Source organism: Chaetodon trifascialis, chromosome 18 (assembly GCF_039877785.1).
Source record: "Chaetodon trifascialis isolate fChaTrf1 chromosome 18, fChaTrf1.hap1, whole genome shotgun sequence".
Taxonomy (NCBI): Eukaryota; Metazoa; Chordata; class Actinopteri; order Chaetodontiformes; family Chaetodontidae; genus Chaetodon; species Chaetodon trifascialis.
The window spans coordinates 15,677,644-15,691,240 of NC_092073.1; the positions used below are offsets into that span (position 1 = coordinate 15,677,644).

General features: G+C 41.8%; 1 protein-coding gene across 4 annotated transcripts in view; it reads left to right on the top strand.

Annotated features, from left to right (window-relative positions):
- Positions 1–13,597, top strand: part of oxsr1b (oxidative stress responsive kinase 1b) — a 42,439-nt gene that overhangs the window by 3,249 nt on the left and 25,593 nt on the right. For all 4 annotated transcript variants that reach the window (XM_070985565.1, XM_070985561.1, XM_070985562.1 and 1 more), the window contains exons 2-3: positions 4,904–5,016; positions 12,568–12,676. In XM_070985565.1, coding sequence (XP_070841666.1) covers positions 4,904–5,016; positions 12,568–12,676 — 222 coding nt within the window. The remainder of the gene's footprint in view (positions 1–4,903; positions 5,017–12,567; positions 12,677–13,597) is intronic.

A 13,597-nucleotide genomic window follows, 5' to 3' on the forward strand; every position in this document is an offset into this window, starting at 1 on the left:
TAATAGCCCACCGAAACATACAGCACAGAGCATGCACATGGACTCATAGAGGATTATAATGAGAGCAGTGAGACCTTCTTGATTTCCCACCACAAGCTCAGTGCAAGACATCCACATGTATGAGCTATGCATTCATGTGGAGGGCTGCAGCTAATTAATATTTTCATTATCAAATAACCTGCAGCTGTTAAATCCTCATCAGGTAGCCACTAGCTAAACTTCCAACCTAAACCCACCTCTTTAACAGAAACTGATTGGGTGGGACACTGAATAAGCTGTTTCATCCCAGAGAGATGTTTTCTTCAGCTCTTGTGCACAGCTGCTAGGTTGGTGTTGTGAGGATGGCCCTGCATACCCAGCATGCCCAGCAGAGCTATTGTTTTGGTAACTTCCCCAGGGAAAGAGGACTTGTTATTACATGGTTCACACCCACTCTTTTCACCCCACTGAACATTGGATCATACTGGACAGAGCTGTAGGAAAAAAAAAAAAAAAAAAAAAAAAAAAAAAGAGCCGCTTGCTCTCTCTCATTCTGGATCAGACTTTGGATCATTCATGTTGGCAGGTCTCCACTGGAAACTTACTGCTCCCACTGTTTGTATCCAGCGGTAACCATGTTTCCTCCCTGTTCCTTGTCCTGTCCCTCAGACGGTTCTGAAAAACTTCAGTATGGTTATGTTCTGAGAAACTTATCACAATGGAAAACAACCTGCAGACTAACATTTCTCCAATGAGGTTAGCTTCGATGTTTACCCCCATATGTTTTTGTTTTTTAGAACGTCGCATCCTGGGATATCAGGGGAGGACACACGTCAAGACAGTGGCTGCTGGAGTGATTTCTAGTCATGTGTGACATTTCTCATTCTGCCTTTTGAATAATATGTGGAATGTCAGCCAGGTTTTTAGAGGAAATGTAATAAAACATGACTGACATAAAGCAGCAAAGCAGCCTGCTGAGGGCAGGAAAGACAAACTCAGAGCTGCTGCCTCACTGCGGGTGACCGACTCTATTAAGAAGCTAATTCAAGGCCGGTCTGATCTGATAGGATATTATTGTACTGGGCAGTATGTACTTTTTTGCGGTTAAAGAAATGAACTGCAGCAGTGGCTGTTCTGCCTTGATCTTACTTAGTCTTTTTTATCAGATACTTTCAGGTTAATGTTGGCCTGTAATGTGAGCGATCTTTTTATTTGGAGTCTTCAGTAACAGCTCCTTAATGAAACCTTGAGATTTAAATGGCTTCTTTGTATTTTAACGGTCTTTCGAGCTGTTTTAATAATTCTAATTTAGTGTAATGCTGCAGCTTTGTCTGTTGCCTAAGTAAACCTATGATTCTGTTTACTAATGCTTATTTAAGAAGACTTCATGCAGATGCACCAGGATAGGAGGAATGCAAACATCCATATGCTGATGTAAACTCCCCAAAAAGCAAACATGCTAGTGTACGGGTTAATAGCTAGCAGCCCTCACTGGCATGTTTAGGCTTACAACAGTTGATTGTAAAGAAAAAGCTTCAGTCTTGCGTGTCCCATTCACATAATGCCAGGTTATAGTATAATAAGGCGCTCCATGCCAAGCTGGACTTGTTTTGAGGAAACATGCTTACAGAAAACATTGGCTGCTTTTTCAAAGATCATCATTGTTTTGTCAATGTTTCCCCCTCAGGAGCGATCAAGTTGTTTCACCCTGTCTGCAACATTTTTTTTTTCATTACACAGAGTAGACCTTTACATCTGGAGCTATAATGTTGCACAAGGAGTAAATGCAAACCAAGTGTGAGGCAAGAGGATGGATCTAAACAACGGCACATTTAAACACAGATTAAAGTCAGCAATCCATTTAGAATACTTTGGAGAAGCTGTTGACTAATTGTGCAGGGATAATTATATTGTTAATTAGTGGAAACATGACATTTACTTTTTTTGGGGGGGCCAAAAAAAAACAGCTACATATGGTAGTTAATGATATTTTCCTCTTGGCTGTTTCTGCAGTTGTCTTAAAATGTTAATGACACCATGAAAAATGAAATGGAAATAACATGTAAAAGGAAATCAGACATGGAAACAAATGGAAATCAACGAGCCAAAAAAGCTTTGTATCCCTCAGCCTCGTCAACACGCCACATTTCCAGCTGACAGCTGGATCGTCTTCATTTGATTTTGCCTAATGTGGAAACTTAATATGTAGATTGGATTTAGCCATCCATATCCAGAACACGCAAACTCTTGTTGCGAAGCCTTTGGCAATAGAAAACACAGACAGGCAAAGTTTGAAGTTTTGTTTGTATTTATAAAGGGCTGACTCCTGCTCATTATCATTTATTAATTCATTTACAGAAGGGAAAAGGCACCCCCTGCTTGATATGCAGCCTTTATGCCTGTGCCAGACTGTTTAGCAGATTAGATGTTGGCCTGACTTTTTCAAAGCCCTCATCCTACTGCAGCGCTTGCCTTTGTGAGGATGGCTCTTTTGTGTGCTTCCTCCCACTCCGACGAAGAGGGCGGTGATGATGTTGTCTGGGGGAATGACAGAGATGTGACGATGTGTGGCTTATTTGATAAGATCTGATGTTTTTGAGATTTGTGTTTTGTATTTACTGCCTCACTCACAATGAGGTTCGGGATTATCAGGCCGCTGGTTAGTGAGTGTGATGACAGCCATGGTTTGGAGGTTTAGAACCTCAAAGGCCTCGTGAAGCATTGAATAATCATGTAACTGGATACAAATAGAGGAGACATGACGACTAACCTTGTGCTAAGATTGGAAGTAGCAAATATCAAAGAGCATCAGGTCTATATTAACTCAAGGTCCCAGCTGGTTTGTAGAATTGGGCTTCTTCAGTCTAAATGGCTTGCAGAGCTTAGGTGCTCCATAACCTTGCCTGCTGCAAACCCAACAATCTCCCCCTTTTTTCATCCTCTCCACACACACACATGCAAGCACACATGCTCTCCAGCTTGTCCAGCCACCCCTGACGACTGGCTGTTTGTTTGTGTGGAAGAATTTACACTCCGCTGTGTACAGGGCAACTGGCTCTCTGTGGTCCAGCCAGGGCTGAGCTCCCCATCACTGGCTGGCCTCCAGAGGTTTGTTGGGTATTGCTGCTGCTGCTGGTGGTGGTGGTGGCGGCAGGAGGGGGCTTGGGGATATATTTTAAGAGCTGTTCAGCCCCTTCCTTTGAGCAATGGAGGAGTGATCTGTGATTACTTGCATGATGGTGAGTTGAGCAAGGCCAACCACACATTGTCAGAGGTTGCCAGTCAATAGATGACACCCGCTACAGCTGTAGGAAGCAGACTTTCACATACAGTATATTTATGATGAGTCAAGTGACCATTACAGCCTGTTAATAATACGAAATTACAAGGAAATTGCAATTTGATTGTATTATCTTCAAGAGCAAGAGTTTGTGGTTTATTTTAGTTTCAGCTATACTGAATAGGTTTTGCTGTTTTATTCTCTGCTTCTCTCATATAGCCTGAAGTCATAATTATCTTGAATAAAAACAGTTAAATAAAAAGTGGCCAAGTCTTCAGGGAAAGCTTTACTTTTTAATTAAAATCAGTGAACTCTTTTTTTCCCCCTTTAATATAACCCTTTTTAAACCTCCACACACCTCTGGCTCAATGAAAACTCAAAACAATGAGCACTTTGTTAATATTTGGGCATAGCTAAGATGAGGGAGGTTAGGAAAAGCTTACTGGAGGGCGAACTGACTTACCTCTCACTCTTTCACTCACCAAAGCCTGTTGCTGGAGGAGAATGTGCTCCCAGCATTGCTCAGCATCACGTATACTCCAGAGAACTTGTGGAAACAACCATGTGTGAATGCATGGCATCAAATAAGAGCATAGAGGGGGCAGTGAAATGACCTCACACGACGCAGGAGCAACCGATGTACCTCTCCTGGGGAGGATTTTACAAGCTTTTACTCCTGACTATCACATATAATTCAAAATAACGATTAGCATACTGTTTTAGGGTCTAAGCTTAAATCAGATTGTGATTTATGTGTTGTTTACTTGCACATCAAAATAGGTGTGGTGCGATAAACGAGTATAGACTTCCCACTGTTGCTGAGGGTTTGTACCTTGTTGCGCAAACAGCTTGAAAACATGGAAAAGGAGGCTGATTTAAAGTGTCCTGGTCTTGAAAAGTTCATAAACTACAAATCTTTAAAAGTATTGATGAATGATATTACTCAGTTGTGATGCATACTATAAGGATGCACATATGTTATTGTTTTACCCTTTGCTTGTCTTTCTTAGAGTTGAGCACATTGCATTTCACTGCATATACTTATTATTTATGTGACAAATAAACCTTTGGATTTAGAGTTTTAAAGCTACTGTCATTCACTGCATTGTGGTATTTGGTGCTGTAAAGAATAACTGCCAATTTTCAACACACTGTGAACTAAATCTTCAAATTGTGCCGTGGATATACGGTCCAGAAAAAGGAACCAAACTTTGGTCTTTTCTGGCATGAATCTTCAAAAGCAGAGTCACTGTCCCTAATCAGACTCACTTCATCAGGTAGGATTTGGGAAAGCTCATTCATAATTGATGAATAGACAGTTAAGCTGTACTGAAGTGAAATGAAATGAACTGTCAAAGCAGAACTGTTCAACCTTCTTGAACCCTGAAGAATTTTGAGGTAATAATAAAAGTTAGGTTTATTATCTTGTAGTCGCCATTATCTTTTGATGGAGAAGGGGGGGAAGGGGCCAGCAACTGAAAGAAGCCGGGGCAGAGCAAGGATATGAATGTAACCCGAGATGAATGTGCTGTATGTGCCAAAGTTGCGTTCTACAATGGCACTGAGAGTCCTATCTTGCCTGACATAACTAATATTACATTGAATCATAATAAATGTGATAATATGTTTTCCTGTCTGTTTTAGGGAGTGGGGCCACAGCAGTGGTTCAAGCAGCCTACTGTACACCACGCAAGGAGAAGGTTGCCATCAAACGCATCAACCTAGAGAAATGCCAGACTAGTATGGATGAACTCCTGGTAAGACGCACACAACACTGCTAATTAAATGCATATTAGATTGACCTAGATACAACTGAAATTAAACAGCATGCACATCTGCACTGTAAATCACGTGACCTGTGTTCTCCTTTAGGAAAAAATTCTGAAACTAAAAGGGAGAAATTCGTAATAGTTAATTAATTTTCACATCAATTCAAATTAATGCTGCCTGTGTAGACATTCAATATAGTCAATCAAATCTTGCAGAAAGCAGTTTTGTCAGCCTTCTGTCAGAGGCAGAGAAAACTGTGCCAGACAGCAACCTACCACACAACAACCTACATTAGCTTTCCTGTTTCCTTCTGATCTAGCTTAACAACATGAACACGTCTTGTCCCGCCCCTTACCTTGTTGAACGAACAACCAATTGATGCTTATCAACAAAGTGCACTGCTAATGTTAGTTTGCAGGCTAGAAAGCTAATTTTCACATAAATGGGATGTAAAAGTACCTGTAAATGCCTCTTTGGTCCAGTTAGATGCTGGTCTGGTTCTTAAGGCCTGAATATACTCCTGAATGGACGCATACACAGACAGCTGCTACACCATGGATGTGTAGTAGCTATGAATGAACTACTTTTCTGAGGTCAGCCTGGAGCACATTTACAGATGTTTTCTGTAGCTTGTTGTATGTGGTATGTCTATGAATGTCCGCACAGAGCCTGCGTGTACACCGTCATGTAACGTCCACCACGTGCATGTGGAAGGTATAATTTTGACTTTTCTCTAGCACCACTAACAGTACACTGCATGTGGATTGTAGGCTACAGCCTTACTTTGCCTCTTGTTCCCCTGCCGGGGCTCAGCCTGCCAGCAGAGCAGACCTGAGATGAAAAGCAACATTCCTGATATTTTCCTAAAGATCTTTTTCCTTTCTTTTGATACCATAAACACAATTAGCAATGCATTTAAAAAACACGAGGGCATTATTTTTGACCACTAAAAGAAATGACTACATTTCTTTTTATGTGATCAAAGGCAGCTATACTCCCTTACAACACGAGATTTCAATTAGAGCTTTGTCTTTGTGGTCTCTGCGTGTGGACAGAGTTAGTTCCACCTCTGCTTTTCATTACTTGTTTTCTCCAAGCCAATCATTCCTGTCACGTCAAACACTATTCTGGTTGTTCTCTGAAGGAGGACTCCACTTGCTGCCAGGAAACTATTAGACCACCGTGGGACATCTTCCTGAGGACTGTATTGTGTTTTTATGCCCTCAATGCAATCTTGCACCGCAGCCCGGCACATCATGCACTGCGTGACATGTGGTTTACGATTTACCTCAAGAGGTGGAAGGATCGCATCGAGCTTCCCTGCACGTTGAGATGATCAGGGGCTTGTTTGTGGCTAGTGTTCTTGCATTGGAGATGGCAAAGAGTTTCTTACGTACAATATGTATTTTTAAAATGATTTGGTTTTTAATTTCTTGGATACGTTACAGTAGACATGACATTTTCTTGGGAAATGAGCTGTTAACCCACACCAGGAGAGTGACTGATTGATTTTTCCTCTTTCCAAGTTCTCATCCAAAAGTCTGTGAAAGTAACCTGTGCGAAATAGATATTGTGTAAGCCTTTACGTGTGCATGAAAGATCATGGCTAGAGATTGCTGGCAGGGTTCTCACTACTCGCTGGCAATGCTAAACTGAGGAGGAACCTTCCCCACCCCACCCCCCAGATTTCTGGAGGATGAATCAGGGGAATGTTGCTCCCGGATTCTCGGAGCAGGCGGTCACATGGAATACAGCGAGGTCGGATTTCCTGCCTGTGGTTTTCCCCCCCAATTCCACAGCCTGCTGGGTACCCGTTTAAACGTCGGGGAAGCATTAAATTGGTCCCAGACTGATTCTCTGAAGAAGCTGCTTGAAAAGAGGATGCCACGAGTTTGAAAGAAGTCTGCAGGTCTTTAGTCTTACCTGTGAATGTCTTTGATGTCAGAAAGACCAATAATCTGTCATGTGTCTGTATGCAGCGGTATGTTGCAGTTATTCCTGGCACAGCACTTTGAGTGACTCAGGCTAGATCAGATGAGGAGGAGGTTTGTTTACAATTTACATGCGGTGCAGTTTGAATATCCACTTGCATAATTACACAATTGTTACAAATGTTGGGTTTACTTATTTATTGAAACTTACTTCATTGATAGTGTTCCTATCTGCTAAGATCTAGTTCACAACAAAATACTAATCTGTGTCTCCAGTTGCCAAGATGGCTGTGTCAGGTTTGCTGCTCCCACAGCCATTGTTATAATGGAAGTGTCCAAACACCCCTGGCGCAACATCTTGGTTAAAGATTTGATGTCTTTTCAGCTTAAAAAATCAAGCTAAAAGCTAGCATGTTAGCATTGTCATGGTGAGTGTCAGCTTGAGGACTTCAAAGCTCTGCTGTGCATAAATAGCCTCACAGAGCAGTTAGCATGTCTGTAGACTCGTCTTGTTTTTGACTTCAATGCACATACCAGTATTTGTGACATGAGCATCACTTCAATGTCTTCAACCACTATAATCAGTACAACTTCATGCTCAACTTCAACACAGTTTTACTTTGTTACGTCACAAAAATACGAAATATGAAGAAAGAAAGTAAATGAAGCTTATTGGAAAATGGATTTGAGGATGCTGTTTCTGCCTGTAGCAAAACTGGATGACACGGCTTGCCTTGAAGGCATCTCACATATTGCTCCTCTGCTTCAAGTTTTTGTTTTTATGTTAAGTGTCTAAGCTGACAACCTAGTCTAAATTATTATTCAGAAACAGAGGCAGCTTTGTGAAGCTTGATTAAAGGAGGTTAGTTAATGAGTGCTGTGTACACTGTTTATTTACTGCAGCAGCTAGTTGATTAAGTCCGGATTCCTTTGGCACTGTTTGTCTTCCATTCTTGCGAATGAAATAAAGACATAACCGGAGTTCATTCATGTGGACAATTTATTTCATAATTCTTTTTTTATATTATACTGTTGGACAGTTTCGGGCTGTACAGGTTCAGTGTTAAATAAGCAGGATGAAGGAAAATGATACAAATGTTATGAACACCTTCAGGCTTGGGGCCTGTGAAGATAGGTGGAGCTGTTTGGGTGGGGCCCTTTGACAGGCTGACTTTCCCACCCTGCTGCTCAGCCTTTGTGTAGGAGATCAGGCACCTTTGGCAGACAGCAGAGCTCAGCCTCCTCTTGCCTTCTCTGTTGCTCTTATTTCAGGGCACTTAATGTAAACCTGCCTGTTAACAGGCTCCTCCTCCAGCAGCATCACCTTTCCCCACTGCAGCCTCTCTTTCTTCAGATGGTCTTGTTCTCTTTCTCCCTTTGCTCTCCTCTTCCTCCTCTCTCCTCCCTCTGCCTCATCCTCTCCTCTGCTTCTTTTTCTCCCTCCCTCCCTATTTTTCCCTCTGGCATGTCTGCATCATCTCCAGAGAAACTCTTTGTCTTGCTCCATCTCCATTGCTTTGATTCCTCCATACATTTGCTTTCTGACCTCCAGTTTTCTCTCTTTCAGTTCAGATCTTAGTCCTGACTGACAGGTTTTGTTTCGTTTTTTTTTACAAAATTATTGGATGGATTGCCATGAGATTTGGTACAGATGTCCATGGTGCCCAGGGGATGAATCCTGGAGACCCTGAGTTTTCCTCTAGCGCCACCAGCTGGCCAAAGTTTTCTCTTAACCAGTGAAGTATCTTAACAACTAGTGGATGGACTTTTATGTGTCCCCATCATCAGTCAACATTTCATTTTGCCTTTGGTTTATGACCAGAATATCTACCAGGCTTATGCTTCAAACACCTGAAAACACCTTGAGGTAACAAAGATCTTGAGTGCCTTGAGGTGAAAATAGTTATTTCTAGTAGAAGAAGTCTGAATTGAGCCAAAGGAAATGATTCAGAGGTATATTTGTTATCTCAGCAGCATTAAGATCACATTTTAGTACGTTTCCCCCTCATTTGGCAGAGCCTGTGTTCCTCAATGGTTTCTCGTGTGTGTGAGAGTGTGATATTGGGTCATAGTGAGTGTGTGTTCGGCTCTGAGTGACTGATAGTGACGTAACATTGCTTCTATAGTGGCTTCTCTGTGCGTCTGCCATCAGTGTGATTCTGTGGCACCAGTTTGTGACCCAGCACTGTATTCAGTTTGTGACAATAGGTCATTTATTTTTTGCTCAGTTTCAAGGTCAGCAGACACGCCAAATACTGCAAAGACATCGAGCCTCATAGAAAAACACAATTGATGTGGATCAGTCTATTTCCTGGAGGATCTGTAAATGGTTACACTTCCTGCCTTCCTTTTGCAGGGCATTAAATTACATTTATAGGCCCATCACAAGATTGCAAGGTCAGTTTTAGTTTTGTTTATTAAATAAACCAAATTGAACTCGCTTGTGGCACAATGAATGCCTTGTTTTACTCACTTTAATTGTGATTACATTTTGGGGAGATAGGACTCAAAAGTTACAGACTCTAAAAACCAATGTGATTTCCATTAGGTCCTAATAATGAGGAAGAGACAGACAGTTTCTTTACATGGGTGGAGAGAGGGGATGGAGAAGCAGTCTGATGCTGATATTGATCAGAACTTTTGGCACACATCAGCCTGCTAGTCTTCCACAAAACAAAACCTTTTTAAAATGGAATTTAAGTTCTCATGACAAAGGCTTTAATTTATTGAAATTAGGCTTTAATAACAGACTGGGAGAAAATGTGTCAACTTCTTAGCATGTTTTGTTTAAGCAAGGTATGTATTTAGAATGGTATTGACATTATAAAGTACACAAATGCTATACAGTGAACATATGGAGAATCTATGGTAATGGTAGGCAGCTTATGAATGTAACGCAGATGGTCTTTAGAAAAAGTCCTTTGACAATGATGTCCTACACAGGTTGCCATAAGTGCCTCTTCTGATGTCATCTGTGCCTTGTATATTAAATTGGAAATTAAATCTCGGGACAGCGAGGCTTTGTGGGAGGTGGCAGAGAGGTGTGTCACTTGTGGTTTGCAGGTCGGATGATTTGAATAAGACTGCTCTGAAAGTCTGCTTTAGGATGAGGGCATTGTGACAACCAGACACAAAGGCCAAAACAAAGACTGTTTGGAAGAAGTATTTCCCTGTTTCTGCTCAATATTGTCTGTGACAAGTATTTTTCCCACGTATTCAACATGCGGCAATGTAAAATTTCTGAGCAAATGAAGCTAGACTTTGTGGAGGTAGTCATGAAGGAATACTTAAAAATATCTTTGTTTTTCAGGCGGCATTGAGATGTCCTGCAAAAATATTTTCACAAAGCGAAATTTCCTCAAATGTCAAAGGTTGCACATTGAAGGTTACACAGAAAGACATATGAATGGTTTTGAGCCATGAGAACATTTCCACTGTCTTTGCTGCAGCATAGGTTTACAGTGACCTAATCCCCACAACAAAGAGCCTCTCTGATTCACACATTGTCCGCTGGAAAAGATGGGAAAACCTGCCAACGGCCAGAGCACGATATCCTCCCTGTTATCCCATTGTTTTTCTTTTCTGGGGTTACCCTGGCCCACAGTGCGGTGGTGACCTGCCTCTTCCACTGTGCTGAGAACACAGGGGGGCTGGGTTAGGCTCCACTGAAGCCAGTTAGCAGCCAACAGGCTATATCATTATTGTTCTCTCTCAGCCTGTAGCATCCAGAGAAAGAATGATAGCGGAGACAACCCACAGAGCTCGCCGTCTGGCCCGGCAGACTGGAAGTTATTAGTCTGCTTGACAATCAAAAACAGCTTTAGTAGAGAGCCGTTGGAGTGGTGCTAGGCCTCACCTGTTGGTTGATTTAAAAAAAAAAAGAAAAAAAAAAAAGTTTTTTTTGACTGACACTCTAACTAACTCTAACCCGTATATTGTCCTCTACAGATCTGTGTGCATTTAAACATGTCTGTACCCGTCATGGTCCAATGACTTTGTTTCATGCACAGTCTGTATCCGCCCTTATTATGGCTCAGTTCCCGATCTTAACCCTCTTTTGTCAAGTGCTCGTCTCGAAAGGCATCGTGATGTCACGTGCCTGTCCTGGCCTCTCTTGGCGGACGCGCTAACTGAAGGCCACAAGCTCAATAGTGATGACTCTGCAGCAGATAATGCTAATGCACTTTGTGTAAGCTAAGCATTTATGGTTAGGAACATCAGGCTTTGATTGACCCACGAGAATCTATTGATTGATGCCTTTAACAAATGTTCTCAGCTCAAGTATCATGGTTTTTCAGTTGACATGCTGGTGCTGCACCTGTCATGGAGCAACACTCGATAGCTATTTTAGACAACACTCTGAAATCTGGGCAAATATGGTCGTTTGTGGTGGAAGCCCATAATTAGATGAGGAGGTCCGTATTGATTTCACCTCTGTGGTTCCAGTACAGAGAGACAGCACAGCTTAGCGCAAAGACTGGCGATGCAATGTGGAAATGCACCCTGGATCAACTTTGCTGAATTTAACATAGACGGGTTTGATGTAAAATTATTGCATTTCCTCAAATATTTCACTAAAATTCATATATGACGATAAAATGTTCCAACAAAAAGTTGCTTTTGTAAAATATATTCTGCATGATAACATTTAATGTCATAACCAAGCTGTGATGCAACTTATCAACATATAACTGATTATTTTCCTTTGTCTGTTGATCTGCTGATTGTTTCATAATTCATCAGTTAACTGTTAGGTCTGTAAAATATCCAAAAATGTCCATGACATTTTCCCAAAGGTGACGTCTTTAAATTGCATGTTTTGTCTAGCCAGCAGTCCAGTACCCAAAGATATCCAGTTTAAGAACATCAAATATTCAGATTTGAGAAATTTGTTGGATATATTATTAATAATTTAAAATAACATTTTCAGTGTTTTTCTTACACATCCTCACAAAGAAAAGTTTAGGAGGAGTTGTAGTACAGAGATGCAGTGCATTAACATGGAGCTCCAGTAACGGGTTCAGTCATTTGTCAAGTGCAGAAACAGAAGCACTGGTCCCAACTTTCTTTTTCTTAGGAAGCTTGTCTCTCCTCAAATGACTTCAGGACCGGTGCTGAAGTGATGGATTAGACTTCTGTGCCAGCATTACCTCAGCTCCCCTGCTTCCCAAACACACACACACACACACACACACACACACACGCACACAGGAAGAAAGCTTTACAGCTGTAGAAAGGGCTGAGTACCGGCTGTTTTTCACTTCTGCATAGATGTGCATTATAGTGACCTAACCTATTTCTCGTCTGACTACTGACGTCATTAAGATGTTAAGTATCGCACTAAATTTCAAGAATAACTGCAGCATCAAAGGTATTTATTGTGAGTACGTTCAGTTTGTTTCCTCTAGGGGTTTCTCGTACCGTTCTGTGGGAGCCAGATGAGCAAATTTAGCTACCAGCTCTGTGTGTCTTGCATGAAAACATAAGGGCGGTGTATTGTGTGTTTCAGGTTTTACAGCCCCTACTCTACAAAACAGGACACTGTGTAAAACATGAACACATTGTGATAACTTGCTAATCCCTCCTGTTTTTGTTTTCCTCTCACAGAAAGAGATTCAGGCCATGAGCCAGTGCCACCACCCCAACATCGTGTCTTACTACACCTCGTTCGTGGTAAAGGATGAGCTGTGGCTGGTCATGAAGCTGCTCAGTGGTGGTAAGCGCATGTGTCTTCCGAGGTTTTCTTCTTCCATTATCTGTCCAATCTCTTATTACGCTGCTCCCTGACTTCTGCCTGTCAGTTTGAATGTCGAGATCCTGCACAGACCAAAATATCAATCTCAATATTTCTGATTTAAGAATAAGGGGTTAAAATGAGTATACCACATCAAATGTAATTTGGTTTGGAGTATACTTCTAGCTTTAACAGGATAGTTCAGGTTTTTTAAGGGGATGTAAGAGATGCTTATCCATAATCAGTGTATTATCTGCAGTTGATGGCTTTTGGCACAGCCCCAGGTTGGAGAAGTAGCAAGAGTGCTGGTGTTGGAAGCAAAGCGATGTACTGCTGTGGATGGGTGCAGCAGAAAAGCACATTTTAGCCACCCAAAAAAAATCATTCAAGCGTATATTTAGAATATTTCCACCTCCTTACCTTGCTGTCAAACATCCCTTTCCGACAGGACACAGTTACCAGACTCCTTTGACAAAATCACTAATTTTTACCTTCCATAACACGGGGGTTGCTGTTCTTCCGTTGCCTCAGTCAGTTTGTTTATCTGTGTTATTGTGTGATTTTGGTGTTTTAACACGTTCAACCACCATCTGACTATGGATAAGTGCCTCATACACCACTTCAGAAAACCCAAACTATCCCTTTAAATTCATATCTGGTCGGGTCCAGAATATTTGGCAGGGCCCCTCAAGATGGGAGAGGGGCCAGTAGGAAGAGCCGGGCTACTTACTCCTGGTGATGTTGACTGTGATTGTAGGGAATGTGACAGCACTGATCCTCATTGTGTCCCATGTGAGCTGCAGCTCTTTCCGGGCTTTAACTCAGTACAGTGCAGGAGCTAATGACAGGGCAGCGGTAATAACAGCCCGCAGCCTGGCGTCATGGCACCCATGTGGCAGCGCT